Source organism: Sebastes fasciatus, chromosome 5, assembly GCF_043250625.1.
Source record: "Sebastes fasciatus isolate fSebFas1 chromosome 5, fSebFas1.pri, whole genome shotgun sequence".
Classification (NCBI taxonomy): domain Eukaryota; kingdom Metazoa; phylum Chordata; class Actinopteri; order Perciformes; family Sebastidae; genus Sebastes; species Sebastes fasciatus.
In genome coordinates, this window is record NC_133799.1 from 15,523,419 (window position 1) to 15,543,204 (window position 19,786).

The 19,786-nt window shown below is 42.2% G+C and overlaps 1 protein-coding gene across 1 annotated transcript in view; it reads left to right on the top strand.

Moving 5' to 3' along the window:
- Window positions 1-19,786, top strand: part of obscna (obscurin, cytoskeletal calmodulin and titin-interacting RhoGEF a) — a 50,629-nt gene that overhangs the window by 25,729 nt on the left and 5,114 nt on the right. The window contains exons 41-71 of the mRNA XM_074636717.1: window positions 23-2,437; window positions 2,622-2,694; window positions 2,799-2,893; window positions 2,982-3,094; window positions 3,227-3,427; window positions 5,689-5,771; window positions 6,058-6,231; window positions 6,451-6,610; window positions 6,739-6,840; window positions 7,125-7,289; window positions 7,666-7,824; window positions 8,214-8,391; window positions 8,519-8,632; window positions 8,797-8,964; window positions 10,594-10,696; window positions 10,796-10,925; window positions 11,004-11,230; window positions 13,671-13,874; window positions 14,641-14,771; window positions 14,851-14,963; window positions 15,364-15,532; window positions 15,679-15,766; window positions 15,852-16,052; window positions 16,174-16,234; window positions 16,326-16,403; window positions 16,501-16,673; window positions 16,820-16,846; window positions 16,964-17,116; window positions 17,586-17,631; window positions 17,756-17,833; window positions 17,947-19,675. Coding sequence (XP_074492818.1) covers window positions 23-2,437; window positions 2,622-2,694; window positions 2,799-2,893; window positions 2,982-3,094; window positions 3,227-3,427; window positions 5,689-5,771; window positions 6,058-6,231; window positions 6,451-6,610; window positions 6,739-6,840; window positions 7,125-7,289; window positions 7,666-7,824; window positions 8,214-8,391; window positions 8,519-8,632; window positions 8,797-8,964; window positions 10,594-10,696; window positions 10,796-10,925; window positions 11,004-11,230; window positions 13,671-13,874; window positions 14,641-14,771; window positions 14,851-14,963; window positions 15,364-15,532; window positions 15,679-15,766; window positions 15,852-16,052; window positions 16,174-16,234; window positions 16,326-16,403; window positions 16,501-16,673; window positions 16,820-16,846; window positions 16,964-17,116; window positions 17,586-17,631; window positions 17,756-17,833; window positions 17,947-19,675 — 7,911 coding nt within the window. The remainder of the gene's footprint in view (window positions 1-22; window positions 2,438-2,621; window positions 2,695-2,798; window positions 2,894-2,981; window positions 3,095-3,226; window positions 3,428-5,688; window positions 5,772-6,057; window positions 6,232-6,450; window positions 6,611-6,738; window positions 6,841-7,124; window positions 7,290-7,665; window positions 7,825-8,213; window positions 8,392-8,518; window positions 8,633-8,796; window positions 8,965-10,593; window positions 10,697-10,795; window positions 10,926-11,003; window positions 11,231-13,670; window positions 13,875-14,640; window positions 14,772-14,850; window positions 14,964-15,363; window positions 15,533-15,678; window positions 15,767-15,851; window positions 16,053-16,173; window positions 16,235-16,325; window positions 16,404-16,500; window positions 16,674-16,819; window positions 16,847-16,963; window positions 17,117-17,585; window positions 17,632-17,755; window positions 17,834-17,946; window positions 19,676-19,786) is intronic.

Sequence of the window (19,786 nt, forward strand, 5' to 3'; positions counted from 1 at the left end):
TATTCTTCATTCTCTTGTCTAGCACTAGAACCAACTCCACCAAAGGTAGAGCCCCCAACGATTCTGCCCCAGGCAAAGGGCTCTGTTTCCAAACCAACTCCTACTCCAGGTAGCCAGAAGCCTGGACTCCCAGAAGCCAAACCTGTTCCTCCAGAGCCCAAAAAGAGAGCTTATAGGAAAGCATCTATTACAAGTTTAGAAAAAGATGTGGAGCCAATGTTTGACCTAAAACAGGGCATCCAACCTGCAAGATCTATGGAGAAAGACGTTGATGCTGCACAGAACGTAACACAACTGGAGAGGCATAAGGAGAAAGGCAGTGATGTGTACAAGAAAGTTGAAGAAGCCAAACCTGTTCCTCCAGAGCCCAAAAAGAGAGCTCATAGGAAAGCATCTATTACAAGTTTAGAAAAAGATGTGGAGCCAATGTTTGACCTAAAACAGGGCATCAAACCTGCAAGATCTATGGAGAAAGACGTTGATGCTGCACAGAACGTAACACAACTGGAGAGGCATAAGGAGAAAGGCAGTGAGGTGTACAAGAAAGTTGACAAGACAATGAGACTACTGGAGAAGGATGATGGGGTTGACAGGGAGGTGGAAGAGCCAACAAGGCCTTTGGAAACAGAGAAAGACGCGTTCATGGAGAAGAGACAACCAGGAAGGAATTCAGAGAAATTAGTCGAGGTTGAACATGACACAAGTCAGTTAGACGGGGTTTCAGGAGTGTTTGAACAAAAGAAAAAGGAAAAGGAAGTTGAACAGAGCTCAAAACAAGCAGGAAAGCATTCAAAGGAAACAAGTGCAGTTGAGAGGAAGGAAAGTCATCCAGGAAAAGTCCTGTGGCAGAACAGTGAGGATGAACAACAGCCTGCGAAACCATTAGAAAGGTTTATTGAGAATGACGAGAAGCCAGTAAAGGAGGGCAGAATAGAGGAAGAGGAACCATTTAAACCACCAGTAAGATCTAAAGGAAAGGTAACAGGGGGAAAGGAACCACTTAAATATGTTGCAAAGGAAACTGAGGAGCTAATTGTCCAATCAGTGATACCTACTATTAATGATTCCCAAGAAGACCATGTGAAACAACAAGTGTCCACAGAGGCAGAGAGAGAGAAAAAGCCACTGAAACTAGTACTGTCTGTAAATCAGCTGGACAAACAGACAGTAGAACAACCAGCAAAGACTTTAGAAAAAGAGGCTGAATTTGTCCCTCCAAAACCACCTGTGAGGATAAGAAGCAAAGCAAAGGGGGGAATGGAAAGGCAGTCATCAAGGGACACAGAGACGGATCAAGATGATCAACCGATGACAAGAGTAGTGGTGAAAACAACGGATGATCAGCCAATCAAACAGTCAGTAGTGTCTTTGAAAAAAGAGGTCGAAGAGAAACCAAGATTCGAGAGGAAACCATCAATACCAACAGACACAGAGATCGTTGAGAATATTAAGCAACCTGTGAAAGCTGCTGAGAACGACGCAAACACCAAACAGCCGATCAAACAACCAGTTAAACCCATGAGAAAAGAACCTGAACTTGACCAGGAAGTGAAACTGGCGGTCGAGCCAATAAGAAGGGAGGAAGAACAACAAACAACAAAGATGACAGAAGACATTCCTCTCCTCTACATTTCTGAAGATGAAACTTTCTCAGAAGCTTTGCCTGAGCTACCAGCAAACCACAACGATGTCCAGCCTCCTGGCTCTTTTGTTGAGGAGTCAACCCAACCCGCTACTCTTCCTCCAGTTAATGTACCCCAGAAGGCACAACCGCCAAACGAAGCTACACCGGAGATTGACATCAACGTTGAGGATGAACCACAAATGCAAGAGGCTGCAGTCAAGATCCAGGCTGCATTCAAAGGCTACAAAACCCGCAAAGACATGCGACCTGTCTTTAAAGAGGTGTTCAAGAACCAGAGTGCAGATCTCCATGGTACAGTCACTCTAGTGTGTAGTGTAGAAGGGAAACCCAGCACAACGCGCTGGCTGAGAAACGGCCAACAGATCATTAATGACCATCGATGCCGTAGTGAGACTACCGAGAACGGTGTGTGCACGCTGGTGATCAAAAACCTGACCCCCATTGACAGTGGAACCTATACATGTGAGGTGGTGAATAAGTTTGGTATGATCTCCTACAATGGAAACGTAACAGTAGTACAGCCTCAGAAGCCCACTCTGACAGTCCAGAAGCCTGTACACCCACCGCTTGTAGCCATAACTCCTCTGCAACTCGCCTCGCCAAAGCCTGAGGCCGAAACACAGACTCAGGATCTACCTCATACTCAAACCCAGATACCCACATCTGCTACGGATGATGCGAACTACGTAGAAAATGAGAATGTCTCTCTGTGGGAGGCCTACACCCTAACGGAGCAGGACACCCAGATGAGCCTACAAGAGAGGAGAGGATCTTCACTCATTGCCAGCTCCAGTGAGTTACATTTATCCCCCAACTGTAATCATAACAAATATGGATTTACTTGGCCGTATACTTAGAGTATGGGACATATCTTGAATTTCCCTTGAGATCAATAAAGTTACTATCTATCTATCTATCTATCTATCTATCTATCTATCTATCTATCTATCTATCTATGATTTTCTGCTTCCAACAGTGTCGAGTCCCTCAGATTATGACACAGCTCCGGATATGATGGAACCTATTGAGACTGGCCCAGTTATACCAAGGTCAGAGGGCAGAGAGAACATTAGTTTTGTTATCTGACTTTTTTTGCTAATCTTTTATATTGTGCTCATAAAGATACACAAAATATGTATGAATACTGTTGCAGGGAAGTGACAAAAGCAGCAGACCAATTGCCTCCGAAAGATGATAAAGAACAAATGGCTCCTCCACAACCTTCTAAGAAACTACTGACGGTCAAAGGTCAGCAATGTTGATTTCTTTCATTGCTGCTTTTAATTGTTTATCACCTGTCAGGTATATCATAGCTATCTTCCTCTCTATTTTGTAGGGGCTCATGAAAGTAGAATGAGGACACCATCTCCTAAGCACCACCGCGCTCAAACACCTTTAACTGGCACCATCTCTGGATCAGAGTCAGAAGGGGAAGAGGATAGACAAGAGGCATGTTTTCATCTTTTGTTCTGTTTTGGATGTCTGCGATGTATTTATGGACTTTACGGAAAACAGTAACATTGCCCATTTGATTGTTTAAGCCTTAAATTATGTAACATAAATTTGCTATTCTCACCTCAGATATTTGAAATGTACGTGGCTCGAGCTGATTGCAGTCCAAACAGCGGAACAAAGGACAGCTTTGTTCTGAAGGAGGGCCAGTTTGTCGAGGTCCTGGACTCTGTTCATCCTGACAGGTGGCTGGTGAGGACCAAACCCACCAAAACCAACCCTGCTCGACAGGGATGGGTGTGTCCAGCCTATCTGGAGAAGAAGAGGAAGGTAGGGTCAACTCCAATACTGCGTTAACATGTTATATTCTGAAAAATTAATCATATACTGTAAGTTTGTGTGACAGGCAGCGTGAGGCATGTAGTCACATTTTATTCTGAAAATAACAGGACAATTTTGGGAACAAGCAACAGGTAGTCTGCTTCCTTCTCACCTTCTGCCAGACTTCATTTACACACATTTATGTGCTTTAATCTGTATTCTCCATTTCACATACCTCGTCATAAACACATTACCAGGTTGCATAATCACAACATAACTTTCAGTTTCCCAAATAACAAAAATAATTTTCCCAATACCCTAGTGTTTTGTACCTTTTAATTAAAATACAATAAATCTTTTTCCAAACTCCCTTGGTCTGCTGCTTAACATAACTTCAATAACTGCACTACAACTGTAGTTGCAAATAAGATTCCAGATAGACTGGTTGATGGGACACTAATCCACATTTAATGCTAACAAATTAGCAGAATGGGGAATCCCCTTATAGTGGAGCGGATAACATTATTTTTTCAATCAAATCCTGCAAACAGTGATACACGCGCCAAATTTGGCATGATGATTGCCGAGGGGTCACTAAGCAAATATAAACGATTGGCCACTTGAAAGATAGCGTCCATTTTTCAAGATGGCTGCCAAATTGACCTGCTGATAATGATTTATCTCATAGAAATTCATCTACTTTATCGATTTGAGTGATCTTGGTGTCAAATGATATGTTTTCTGGCATGCTGGATCTAATTTTGATAGTTGTAAAAAATGTTAACTGCAATTTGGCGGCCATTTTTCAAGATGACTGTCAAATTTACTCGCAGAGAATGCTTTTCTTAAGGAAATGCATGTACTTGGTCAATTTGAATGTCTGATGTAGAGTTATATGTTTTCTGCTATGCTTGATCTAATTTTTTACAGCTTTAACATCCTACAATAAGTTTGTTTCTTACGTTCTGGCCGTCCGCTGAGTCTTTGCTTTGTGGTTTTTGCGGCTTGAGAGTCCACAGTTCCAGTTCTAGCACCTGGTGTTGGATATGGAGCTTGTCATATTCCTGCTTATCCGGTCTTTCAGGGAAGGAAACTTTAAACTACTGATTCAACTGCTCGACCAAGTAGATGAATTTCTATGAGAGAAACCATTATCGACAGGTCGATCTTGGATTTTCAAGTGGCCAATCGTTCATATTTGCTAAGCGTCCCCCCTCAGGAATCATCATGCCACATTTGGTGGTTGTATCACTATTTGCAGGATTTTTCCACTATCCGCTCCACCATTAGCACAGCCGGCAGAACACATTAATCTACTACACGTGAATGCTGAATATAACATTGTCACATATAAAACATGGCAGGGGCCTTACCATATGGTTAATACTACAAGGGAGCCTCAAAATAAGACAAAGTAATGTTAACGGACGTAACCATAGAATTATTACTCTTTCATTCAATGGACATAACTAACTAGATAGATAGATAGTAACTTTATTAAGATACACACAACAGCCAGTGATTGAAGCTAGCTAGCTAACGTTAGCATTCCGACCACTTTACTCTATAATACTCCAAATATAGCGTAAAAGTAGTTTTATATCCTGGGTAAAACACAAGAAGGCATTTACATGTTCATTGTACTGACATTTTTTGACCATATGTGTGTTTTTACCAGTTACTAACCTGAAAAGAAACAGGACTAGTGATGAGACAGGAGACAGGTAACGTCCGGTAACCATGGTAACATCCTCTTCTGTGGTGTTTTTTTGGCGCTTAGCAACCAGTTTAGAGGCAAAGAGGCGCGTTACCGCCACCTATTGGACTGGACTTGGAAGCTGTAGATTGGCAGGAATGAATGAATGAATGAATGAATGAATGAATGAATGAATGAATGAATGAAATTAAAAAAATTAAAATTAAAATTAAATTTAAAAATAAAATGTTTGCTGGGTGTCACATTTGTAATGGTGTGTTGTCAGCAGATGAATTAATTTCATCAAGTAATGAGAAATGAAAAGGCTTTTAACAATAAAAATGTTTTTTTTACTTGTGTATATTCTTTTTACTTATTTATGTATTTTTTGTAAATAATATGTTTTTCCTGTATCTATACTGGCTTATTTTATATTAATATTAGGTTTGTTAAGTTTCTTTGTACCGAGAATGTTATTATTGGGGACGTTTGTGAATGTTTGTTCTGTTGTTTCAAAATGAACAAAAAAACAATAAATATAATATTGAAAAAAAAACAATAATCTTTTGAACAGGAGACCTTCCCGCAGTTGAGAGCACCTCAAGAGGATCTCGATGGAATTGGGTCTACAGGAGAAGAGTACAGGAGAGCTCTGAGGTCTGTCATTCTGAGGTTATATACTGCAAGGTTAAATAAACTGTGAGGAATGTCACAGGGCACTATTGTTACTGGACACATGTATTTGTACTTATATTTATTTTAAAATGTTATTATTATTTCTCTTATTTGGTTATTCCTTCACTTATTCGTTGCAGCATCTTGATAACTCGTTTTTTGTCATGATGGAGAACTTTTTTGTTCAAATAACAAATCAAATGTAAAACAGTAAAAAAAAAAACAACAACATCACATCTAATCTGTATTATCTTCCCTTCATCTTTAGCCAACTGATCCAAGGCCTGATCGATGGAGAGGAGGAGTTTGTAAAGGAGATGAAGATGTTCACCTCTCACCAGCTAAATTATTTGGACACTAGCCGCCACGTCCCCATCAACATCCTCAACCAGAAAGAGATCATCTTCAGGAATATCAAGGACATTGTGTTTCTGCATGAGAGGTAGTACAGGCACAAGAAAATACATTATACTTATACTGTATTGTACATAAATAGTGCTCATTTCAATGTGTTTATACAACATGCAATTAAATAATACAAACATTGTATGTCTCATATGGAGATTTGTGTGGCCAGCTGTATGATGCTTTCAAATGTCCCTTTGCATGTGTCCTTTCCTACTGTCAAACATGATGTTGACATTATTTTATGTCCTCTCAGGTCCATCCTTCCCGGGCTGAGAGAGTGCGCCACAGACGACGACGTGGCCATGCATTTCATCAAGCACACTGAGGACTTTGAGAAGTATCTTCACTACATGGTGGGACAAGCTCAAGCAGAGGCCTGCGTCACCGACAAGGCTGTCCAACAGTATTTCAAAGTATTCACAAAATCTGTTTGCATTTAAACATAATGAACATCGTGGAAATTAAGGTGCTGAATAGCAACATTATTACACTGATCTAATGTTCTTTATTTCTTTAATATCTCGCTCATTATACACTTCAGGAGTTACCAGAGTCTGGTAACGTTGAGGCTCCTGTCATGGATGTCCTGACCTTCCTCCAGCGACCAGTGGAGAGGATTCAAACCTACCAGGCTTTACTGAAGGTCAGCACACAGTTTTGATTTTTACAAATGTGTGTGTGTGAAACCTTGATCATTAATGTCAGACAGTGGTAATGGCTGAAATATGTTAATCATAGACTAATTAGTATATTTTTACTTGTTTCTTTATCTTGCAACTCTCAATCAAATAGGAATGTTGTAGAACATTTTTAATATTTGCATATATTTATTTCAACTCTTGTTCTGCTGTTGCACCTATTGTAGGTTGTCCTTGAAAGTGTGTCAGCTGAATTCCTGAGATGTAAATATATTGTTTTCACTGGCAGGAGTTGATCAAGAACAAAGCCAAAAGTGGCCAGAACTGCTGTCTTTTGGAGGACACCTTTGCCATGGTGTCCTGTCTCCCCTGGAGGTCTGACAACCTGCACCAGGTGTCCCTCATTGAGAATTACCCAGCTCCTCTAATTGCCCTCGGCGAGCCTGTGAGACAGGTAACTACTGACATGTTTTCATATCCATGTTAAGCTCTAGGTCCAGTGTGAACATAAAAACCTGAACAACATTAACCTGAAGTAAAAGAAATAGTGCAACTGCGAAAATCACTCGTATCAGTTTTTGTCACAACTTGTGAAAATGCTGTGAGCAAAAGTGAAGATTTCATTTGTGCTGAAATGAGTTTCAAGTTCAAGAAAAAAATTTATATTATGTTTTTATAACAGTGTGTAAGACAGTCTTTTCTATTACCAAGTTTCAGCACCAATTCAACTAATAACTTTGTTATCTCTAAAAACATTTAGTGGATATCAGCCTTAAATGTGTACTCTGATAAAAAGACTGTATGATCCACACTTGCCGTGTTCCCTTCAGGGAGTCTTCACAGTGTGGGAGGAAACTCCAGAAATGAAGACGGCCTCTAGAGGGCATCAGAGACAAGTCTTCCTCTTCAGGGAATGTATTGTACTGTGTAAACTGAAAAGAGACACCAGTATGAACAGTGACACCTGCACCTTCAAGAACAAAATGAAGGTAAGATCTACTTTCTGACAGCAGGTGAAGCAATACAAAACCTATAGAGACCGTCTTGAGAAAGGATCACACCAGCCACGGTGCCAAATCGGGCCAGGGGCGTAAAGTGGGGGGGCCAATGCCCCTTCCCCACTTTTTACCCTCCTACTTCCAGCGCCCTTGCTTGGACCACCGCCCTTTTGGCCAGGTCACTCTTGAAAAAAGAGATTTTAATCTCAATGAGACTTTTACCTGGTTAAACAGACACATTTTGCCATAATGACACACATACACGAGGTGAAAACAATACCGACGTCGCTGTCACGGCTAAAGAAACTGTTTAATACCACAGTTGGCCACATGTGATGACCATTCCTCTTCTCATTCTCACTTTTCAATCTACCCTATAGCTGAATGATGTGGAAATAAAGGAGACTCTGGGTGGAGATGAAAAGTCCTGGGGGTTGTGGCATGAGCACAGGGGCTCAGTGAGGAGGTACACCCTGCAGGGCCGCTCCACCCTGGTGAAGCTCTCCTGGCTCAAGGACCTGAAGGAGCTGCAGCAGCGTTCCAGCCTGCCCACTAACAGTAAGAGTGACAATGAATCATAACACTATCACATGGTCAATGTTGAGGGTCAGACATTTTTTTATGGAATTGATATGGCATAACATCTTCATTAAATGCTTCTGTATTTATGTTTGTCTATCAACAGGCCCACCGGTGTTTGAGTCACAGTTGTCTGACTGCACAACAAAGATTGGACAGACAGTCAAACTGACCTGTAAGGTCACGGGGTCGCCAAAACCGGTGGTCAGCTGGCTCAAAGGTCAGAAATAGCTTATTAAGATATGCAGATACTGCACATATTGTACCATGGTGTTACAAGAAGCACTGTAATTTATCCAAGGATAAAGTGTACAGGCATACATGCACTGTGTGGTTTGGTTACAATGATGATCTCACGGTAAACATCTAATGTCCACCGCTCAGACGGCCTTCCTTTAGAGGACGACCCACGTCACATCATCACAGCAGACCGTTCAGGCAACTGCAGTCTCATCCTGGACAGCCTCACTGCAGAGGACTCTGGACAGTACGCCTGCTACGCTACCAGCTCCATGGGCAGCGCTGGGACTCTGGCTAGGGTCGTGGTGAGCGGTGAGTCTGAGGAGGAGCCACGTTTGGTGACTGTTACACAGGAACACAGGACATCTATACTAATACTACTACTACTGCTACCTCATCATCATATTAGTACAATGACTGTAATCACAATTACCAATACCAATAGTAGGCTATTACAATAGCTCATACTGCCACTACAACTATTATTACTAGTGCTATAGTGCTGCTACTACTACTACCATTACTACTATACTGCCACAATTACAGTTACAACTACTACTGTTGCCAATGCTAGGTTTACTACTTCTGCAACTAGTATTACTAAACTTTTACTACTACCACTGTGATTATAGCTGTCACGCTTAGTACTATTGCTACTACTGTTACAACTGCTGTTACTTTACTATTATGACAGCTACTTCTATTAGATCCACTAGTACATCTCTACTATTACTACTGCCACTGGCCTACTTACAACTTCTGCAACAACTATTACTTAACTTTTACGACTACTACTACCACTGGGATTATAGCTGTTACACTTACTATTATTGTTGTTGCTACAACTACTACTACTGCCATTGTGGTTTCTAATACTAGTATTAGTTCTACCTACTACTAATAATACTGCTTCTATCAATACCCCTACTACAGTTACTTCAATCACTACTACAATTGCTGCTACAGTTACAACTGCCATTACTTTACTATTGTGATGGCTACTTATATTAGATTTAGTACTACCACATCTACTACTATTATTACTACTATAACTACTGAAGCTGCTAATATTACTATACTACTAATGAGGGTGCGATTTGTGAAAAAAATTAGCGGGGGGATGTTTTTGAAATATTTTTATTCATGAAAATAAATCAGGAACCACAGTGGGCCTATATAGACGACAAAGCCTGTAGTAATCTTTATAGAATAATTGTGAACTTTAATAAAATAATTTCGGAACTTGAACTTAACCACTGCATTTGCAGGAATATTTTCATAGATTTTTTTTTTTTTTTTAATCCATCAAGTAGCATGATATTTTCACTTTCCCTTTTGCGAACACATATGGCATGGCATCATACACAATAAAAAACCCCAAAAGGTTAAATGCCAATTTAACATGGCAGAATTAAATCCCTCTTTCAGCACCATGGCTAGCGTCACTCGGCCAGTAATCATAGGGTACATTCCAAATCGCATACTTTTTCTTTTTACTTTTAGTACGTACAGGAGCTACCCTTACAAAGCAGTATGCATACAATTGGGACATACTACTTCATCATAACATTGCTCCTTGAACTTTGACCCTCTTGCTCATATATCCGCTGCACGGAGGATTGTGGGTCAGAAGAGACAGAAAAGCGTGCTGGCTTGTTACTGCAAAATGCGACCGCATGTAGTAGGACATCCTGGTACTTATGGCATACTACATTTGACATACTATGTATTGGGACATACTAATAGGGGCACAGCTGACACTTTAATGTATTTCTTCTTCTCAACAAATGTCATATTAAATCACTCTATTTCCTCATTCACAACATCTCTTACTAAAAGGCAGGAAATGGGTATCCAATATAGGCTCTATATACCTACACAAATATACTATGAACTGTGCTTATCTTTGACCTGTTAAAATCTATTATTGCTTCTCTCCAGCTCCACCCAGATTTGTGTGCCGGCTGGAGAGCGCTTGTCTCATTGAAGGAGAGGATATTCAGTTCACCTGCTCCACACTCACTACTCCTTTACCACAAATCAGGTACTGCATGGCAACACAGAGCAGAAGTAACCACAGCAGTTGCTACATGATATTTTGGTCACTGTGTGTGTCAAACACGTGAACCTTTGGGTTCGGCAGGTGGTTGAAAGATGGCAGAGAGTTGACTGACCAGCAGAAATACTTCATCCTGAATGACGCTCGGAGTGGCATCTTGTGTCTGACGGTCGTCAGGGCAACAGAGGCAGATATTGGACAGTATGAGTGTGAGGTATAAAACACATATTGATAAAGTCTATGAAGATATCAGAGATCTTCCTTTGTACATCACATATTTTGTGTTGTTTAGCTTTTGAACGAGTTTGGCTGCATCAAGTGCAAGGCAGGGCTGTGCCCAGCTTATGTTCCACCGATGGACATCGAGGATGACCAACCACAGGACTTACCTCCTAAAGGTAGGAAAGCCAGAGCTGCTGAAGGTAAATATCCTCCACACAGGATGGGAACCCACAACAGGGTTTTCATGTGGACGCTCCACACTTATTTCACCAGTTCAGCTGTGTTTGAGAAGGGATGAAGCACATGCCATTGTCCACTTCCACTTCAGTTCACTTCACTTCTGATCCTGTCACCCTTTTTTACTCCACATCATATGACATCTCTTCAAACAAACTGCAACAACTTGCATCAATTTCCACTTTCAACCCCTACCACTCATCCATTCTACCAAGTTGATGCCATTTTGAGATTGTTCTCACATTCTTTTTTTCCATTTCACACATCATACGGAGTTCCAACTACCATAGCAGTTGTCACTTGATCCCCAGGGATTATGGCATGGACCGCATTGTTTATATTGTGGTATGCATGACCTAAAAGCACCCCTACTAGAGTTGCAATGATTAATCGATTAGTAGTGAACTATTAAATGAATCGTCAACTACTTTGATAATCGATTAAACGGTTAGAGTAATTTTTCAAGAAAAAAAGACAAACTTCTCTGATTCCAGTTTCTTAAATATTAATATTTTCTGGTTTCTTTACTCCTCTATGACAGTAAACTGAATATCTTTGAGTTGTGGACAAAACAAGACATTTGAGGATGTAATATTGGGCTTTGGGAAACACTGATTGACATTTTTCACCATTTTCTGACATTTTATAAACCAAACAACTAATCGATTAATTAAGAAAACAATTGACAGATTATTCAACAATGAAAATAATCGTTAGTTAGAGCCCTAACACATACACGTTTTTGTTTTCCATTTCTAGTATTGCCATTTAAGTAAAGTGATTGTCTAGGTTACTTAACTTAAAAGGCAGCATGTGATTCATACTCTACGTTCACACTGTCTGTGTCTCTGCTAAATGAAAATATCAGTGGCTGCCATGACCTTAGCCTCATCAACCCCATATCTAAATACAACCATCTCTGACCTGATACTTGTACATCACCAATTTTAACCTTTCCTCTTTGGTCTAATATGTTTCACCGCTCACTTCATCTATTCCTCTGACTAGCGCTGAGTGCCAAGCACATTCACTTCTGTGTGTAGTTCACTTTAAGAATTGTTAATGTTACAGTCACAGTCATGTGAGAAGACTTAATACCTAACGATCACTATTTCTAACAACTTTCTAATGCCATAACCCACTGGGATCTAGTGACTGCCATTCAACATAGACACCATACTGTGATTCCCAGCATCCTCACCCATGAAAAGACATTGATACATCAATTGTATGGAATGTTTTTGTGTTTTTCATCATGTTTCCACTTTCCACAGAGGGCATCATTTCCTCCATTAGACTGAATATTAGGATCCAAAAGTCAGACGAACCTCAAGGTGCCAGAGAGCAGAGGTGACTTGGACTCGAGTCACAAATTTGATGACTCGAAAAAAATAAAAAAAAGACTTGCAACTCGACTTTGACTTTAATATCAGCTTCTCATGAATTCCCTTGGACTTGAGTTAAAATACTTGATACCTTCCTTCAAGGTCAAAGATTGAAAAGTATGTTATTTAATAAGTGCGCCACGGATCAATTAATTTCATGAATCAACTAATGCTAATGTTAATGCTGTTCATTCCCAGCAAGTCAACACTTAATTCACCAACCAATCCAACAGCATCCAATCAAGTTGCATGAGAGAATTTCTTAACCATGAAGAACATAATGTAAACGCCAGTTGGAAAAAATTATACCAAAGATGATTTTGTTTGCTACAAAAACTAAAAACTATGTGGTGGTCAACAAAAAAACAAATCGAAAAATGTGAAAGGCGAAAAGTAAAGACAGAGATGCAAATGGTTATTAGCTTGGTGAGGAGCGCAATACGACTGGTTTAGGACTCAAAACTCAAAGTTCAGGACTTGGGACTTGAGTGAGAAGACTTGAGACTTACTTGTGACTTGCAAAACAATGACTTGGTTCTGCCTCTGCCAGAAACTAACAGCAGTAAATTGACTACAGAGATAGCAAATACCACTATTACTGTCAAACAAGATTCAGCCAAATTTAATTGAATTATTATATGTTGATGAAAACGCACTGTAAGTTTGACATATAATATTCTTTATACAGGCTATAAAGTTGTCTTACTCATAAATATACATCTGGATTTTTGCCACCAGTTCACCATGTTCCATTGTTCATAATAACCTACATGTTTTCCCATCTTCCCTCCACTATTCCTAAAGCAGGAAGTCACATGGACCGTTCCATGTAAGTCACCATTGTCATGATAACAACAAATAACCACTCAACATTTCAACCCTTTCTCCTCTTGCTGACGCATGCCCAGCTAACTCTTCACTCCTACCAACACAAGATGGTCATGTGCTGGGCAGGTGTTCCCTCATACGCTCATGCAGGAGTGGGCATACGCTCACGTCCTGTTGTGTTGGGTTAGTGGGGTTAAACCTGCACATATTGAGGTAAGAAATGCATTATTACTGTTCCCGGTGTGTAAGGTAATGTGATTTTTCACTTTTCCAATGATGCAGTAAAGTCAGTGCAACATGATAATTCCTAAAAATATATTGAAAACTTATTTTAAGTGTCTAACCCTTAACTTCCTGCTGAGTGTCATTCTGGGTTTCATAGATGCAGACTCAGAGGGCTGGTCCACTGCTTTTGTGAAGAAATGGCTACAGACTGATTTCAGCGCCACCTCTATTGCTAAGATGCTCTTCCCTCCTGGACACCCTGAACAGTATGTTTAGTAACACTAACATTGCTGTATTAACCTTCCTCTGAAGTAAACAGGCATCAGCCTCAACCTGGTAAATGTTGTTTGTGGTTGATTGATTTAAAAAGGACCTATTATGCTTTTGTGCTTTTTCACTTTTCTTTAGTGTGTTATATCGTTTTTTTTGCGCATGTAAAAGTTCTGCAAAGTTACAAAGCCCACAGTCCACGCCAAAGATAGTTGCACGGACATGAGCTGACGTGGTGACAAGGAAATGTTTTTTATCTTTTATACTCTGTGCAGGGTTTCTCCTCGCGGCAAACCGACATTCTCAAAGCTCCTCAAAGTTCTCCATTTTTGCCGCCCATCCGCGTCCGCGTAGTTAGAAAAATTTGGATGTGCGCGGACAGGCAAAAATCTGCCCTCGTCCTGCCTTTTTTTCCGTAACGTGGTGATGTCACCAAGTAACACACTTTGCATAATACCTGCCTAGTGGCTAGTTTGGCACGCCCTCATGCAAAGCTAGTTAGAGCAGAGCTGGAGCGGAATCAGAAGAGTTTGGTTTGGTTGACCAATCACAACAGAGTGGGCCAGCTGACCAATCAGAGCAGACTACAAGTATGCACCTGAAAATAAGCATAATAGGTCCTCTTTAATAGTTAGTGTCATGATTGTGACATTAAACTGGATGGTAAAAGATTAGAAATCAATATAAAAATAGATACACAAAAAAGTGATTTTCCCTGGAGTGATCAGTAGTATTTTATTGTTACCGTATCTTTGTCTCCAGAGCTGAACGTAGCACTGAAGAGGCTGTTGCTGCCCCGACATCCGTGGACCAGGTGGTACAGCAGCCTCCGTGGTACCTGGAAGAAGAAGAGGAGATCTACATCTCAGAGCAAATGCAGGAAATCACAGATGGTATTATTGCCTCTTTAACATGAGTGTGACTTCTATCAAACTTTGTGTGATCACTAACTAGATCTAATCTGCTGCTCAGCTCCTCCATCCATCCAGGTTCCCACTGAAGACCTTTGTGTAGAGCCTGGCCAATCAGCTGCTTTTACTGCCATCATCACAGGGAGACCTACTCCTAATATACAGTGGTACAAGGTAGGAGCACTGTAGATCTGTGGTTTCCAACTGAAGGGGTTGGTTGCAGGAAAACCTTTGGGCGGCTGGGTTGTGATAACCACTGGTTTTTGGAATAGAAAAAATATCATATTGCTACTATGCAAGTTACTTTTAAGAAATACATCTCACATCCTTTTCTTTTCTTTTCTCTCTAGTTTATGTTTTTTTTTCTTGTAAAATACTAAATAGTTTACAGTCACACTGAATCCTCTGAGAATAAATAAAGCATACAATACTTTTGGGGTTAAACTTCCACCCCTTAATAGGTCACAGGAGAGCATTGCATTGTTTTAAGGGGTCACAAGACAAAAGTTGGACCAGATTTTGTAAATCCTGGAGCTCCCTATTAAATTAATTACTCTTTCTTCTGTGATTGGAGGATGGAGAGGAGCTTGCAGCCGATGAGAATGTGGAGATTGTACAGCATGGCGCCCGCTGCTCATTGACCATAGTGTGCCCGGAGGGCGAGGACAGCGGCATATACACCTGCCTCGCCTACAATGACTCGGGCCATGCCTCGTGTCAGGCTGAGCTGACGGTGGAGGAAGGTGAGACAACATGCATCATTATTTTAGTTCTTTAGCCATGGATTAATTCATCAGGTCTAACTGCAATGTAGGCCCAAAGCATGTCACAAAATGATATTGCTGTAGGGAAGATAAGGAATATATTGTGATTGATGTTTTCTCTGCAGGCCCACTAGAGTTTCAGGAGAGAGAGGTGGAGCTGGGGAAGAGAAGGAAGTTGTTCTCTGTCTATGATGTCCACGAGGAAATTGGAAGGTAAACCTGTGTTTTACATTGATGCAGTCCAACCTGCCCATGAGCCCTGTTAAGATATGATCAACATCATCTCTCTGTGTTTTAGGGGAACCTTCGGGGTAGTGAAGCGTGTCGTCCACAGACGAACAGGTGAAGTGTTTGCTGCCAAGTTCCTGCCTCTGCGGAGCAGCACTCGCACCAGGGCCTTCCAGGAGAGGGACCTGCTGTCCCGTCTGGCTCACCCCAGAGTGGCCTGTCTGCTGGACTTCTTTTGTACCAGACGCACTCTGGTGCTCATCACAGAAATGTATCCTCTCTGTTAAATGCTACTTCATTTTTTCTAAACTAAACATGGGAAAGTTTAGTTTGGGTTTAGTTTGTTGAAATCAATTTGTACTCAATTAAGAGTTCTTTAACACCATGTCTAGCTGCTGTTCTCACGGACTTCTGGACCATTTATTACTGAAAGGATCCGTCTCAGAGAAAGAGGTCCACGCTTACATTTATTCCCAACAAAATTATTTTTTATCTAGCAAATATTATGTATGGCTCTTGACTGATATTCTACTCTTTATTTCAGGTTCAGTCGTACGTCCAGCAAATCCTCGAAGGAGTCGGTCACATTCACAGCATGAACATTTTGCACCTGGACATTAAAGTGAGATTTTGGGTCCAACATTATTGCATTATTGGCTGCCATTATTTTGTACGCAGTTATTTACTCTAACTCCATTTTATTTTTATACTCCCTACAGCCTGATAATATCCTAATGGTGTATCCGCCCAGAGATGAGATCAAGATCTGTGACTTTGGCTTCTGCCAGGAAATAGACGCGTCCAGACACCAATACAGCACACTGGGTACACCAGAGTTTGTTGCCCCTGAGGTTGTTCACCAAGAACCAGTCACTGTGGCCACTGATATCTGGTGAGTTTAATTGAGACTTGCATCATGTAGTATTTGTGTATTTTTATTGTGTGTGATAATTTCTCTCTAGACCCGGAGATTTAAATAAAAGCTAAAAAGGATTTGCAATAGACCGTTACATTAATATCTCTTATTCTCTTTGCTAGGTCTGTAGGTGTTATAGCCTATCTGTGGTATGTATCACTGCACTTTTGATAATATTCTCAAAATCTTCAATATATAGCTTATCTGTGCATATCACCAGAGTTTCTGTTGACTATTTACATCACGCTTTATCTTTGTCCTGATAGTCTGGTGTGCCGATGCCCTTTCACGGGTGCGACGGACCGCGCCACGCTGCTGAGGGTGGGGGAGGGAACGCTGAACTGGGACGCCCCTGACGTCACGTACAGGAGCCCTGAGGCTCAGGACTTTCTCCAAATGCTCCTTCAGCCAGATCCAGAGTAGGGAACCGGTTTTATTATTGCTTACGCTGACACATAAACTCAGTCTCTCAAAGTCATCAAAGATGTTTTCTTTGACTATTTTGTGAAAAGGAAACAAAGTCCCATTTCATGTGACAAATGAGCATAAAGGAGTCTGTTAGCATCAGTCATTGATATCAGTGCCATTTCTGATTCAACAAATCAAGTATAGCCCAACCCCAATTTTGTATGTATTCCTGTTAAAGCTGCATAAAACTACTACACTAGCTAGAATGATCATTCTTTGTGGCTGCACTATCACCCCTTTCACATTATAGTCGTTTGATTCAATGTTAATATAAAAATATACTTTTGTTCACCACCTCCAGTGGTTAGTTCTCACACAGTTGCAGCGATGTCGTGGTGGATACCGTGACACCGCTATTAGATGTGGTTTCATGGTGCCACATAACACACGTCTGACCACTCCCAATTTCCCTCTACCCAGGAAGCGACCATCTGCTTTCGAGTGCTTGAGCCACGAATGGCTCCAGGTGAGATGAAATACAGCTCAATCTGTGTTTTAATCCAGTTTTACTGGATTCAAAAACATACTATTTTACTGTAATTTAAGAACACAACAACTAAACAAAGAGATCTCTGTAACTGTGTTCACAGGACGAACATGCAGGGGAAGATACGGATGCGATCAACACGAAGATTTTGAAAATCTTCATCTCTAAAAGGAAATGGCAGGTGAGTTGCCTGTCTTCATCGAAACCACAACCTCTGGGGACAAAATAAAGTACTAACTGGTTTCCTGTAATGTTGATCATCTTCACCAGTATCTCTCTCATCTTCCTCCCCAGCGTTCTTTGACTTGCATCGGGTCGGTTCTCACGTTGAGGCTCATCCCTGAGCTGTTGGACGCTCCTCTCAGAGAGACTGCGGTGACGGTGCCCCGCGAGCCCCAGGAGCACAGCAGCACCTCTGTGAGTAGTGGTTCCTCGTCTGAGTACGATGAGGCGGACTCTTTGGATTTTTTCCAGTACTGCAGCCCGACTGAGGAGGAGGAAGAAACCGAGGAGGAGTATGATCCTTTAACGGAGAGAGCGCAGATCCCCGAGCCTTTTGCCAAACTCCACCTAGAAGAGGAAGAGGAAGTGATACTAGAGGAGGAGGAGGATGGGGAGATGGTAGAAAGGAGGAGCGTACTAGAGCGGAGTATGAGCAGGCAGTCGGTTGCGTCGTCAGATGTGTCCAGCCAGCACACACCTCAAAACGAGCGTAGGTTGAGCAGGGATAGTACTCAGTCTCTCTACCTGTCTGATGGGGATGAGGGTTCAGGGAGTGACGGAGGTCGTATCCCTCGTGGCAGCCTCATCCGAAGCACTTTCTACAGCACCTCTCAGCAGCTTTCACCCATGTCCGCGAGACACATGACATTACGGGACAAATTCCAGGCCAAAAAGCAGGAGAGAGGCCGCAAACCACTCCGAAGAAGCTTTTCAGGACGCCTCAACGAGCCTCTTATTGAATACGTGGAGGATGAGACGGAGACCAATCGTGGCCAGAGACGGGGATCCGTCCAGCCTACGATGCAGAAGTCCTGCTCCTTCGACAGCGGCGTTGCCCTCGCCCACGCCAACATGCCCCCTCACCGGAGGAGCAGGTCTCTCGATGAGGTTTCTCGACGATCTCCCAGCTCACCCGAGCACACAAAGTCCGGTGAAGAAGAGGGTTCTCAAAGTCTGAAGGAAGATTTGACAGATGATGAAGTGGCAGGGAGGAACTTGTTGGCCATCCCGAGCCCTCGGCGACCCACAAGAAGAAGAGGCTCTGTCGTGCCAATACAAGAGACTCGCACACCGGGTGGACCATCTGTTCCCTCAGGCCTCCCTGCTGGAGACAGAACAAGCCTCAGGCTGGGTCAAGAGCAGGCAGCGGGTGACACCTTCACTGGCTCCCAGGGGTCTCTGGCCGAGTCATCTATTTTGGAGCACGGTGGTTCTGATTCTTCAAGTAGACTCGGCTCCTATGAGGAGCTGAGTCATGGTCATCTCAGAGGGAGATCAGGAGAGAGTGAAGGGTATGATGATCAAGGGGAGCCTCTGATTTCACGATCCCCATGCTCGTTCCAAGAGGTTAAACCTAGGAGCTCGTTTCCTAAAGCACCGCCGCGTAATCGCACCCGCTCCAACCCCAACTTACTCAGCAGAGGTCAGCCAGGGACCCCGCTAACAGCGAGCCCCAGTCCCAGCCTCTCTTCTCTGCAGGCTCCAGAAAGGCCTCCCAGAGCAAAGGACAAGAAGGAAAGCTCTGGCCTCCAAAGGCACGCATCCGCTCCGGTCCTCGAAGATGCCCGGCCTCCTACAGGAAGGTCACCCAAGCTGGGACTGCTGAAGATCTTCCGCAGGCAGTCCTGGACCGGCCATTCCTACTCGCAGCTGGACAACGCAGAGCTAGGACCCACGCTAGGAGAGATCATGAAGCCGGATACTCCCACCATGTCTCTGAGGAAGAAGATGAGAGCTTCAGCCTCCAGCCTGACCAAGCTGTTTACCAGGTCTTCTAGTAACGAGGATGTGAGTAAAGGAGGTGAGCTATTGCACATTATACTCATTTTATTTGATCAACAAACAGAAAATCATGTTAAGCAGCATCCATATTAAGAAAAACGCGAAACATACATTATGTAGACATTGGGAT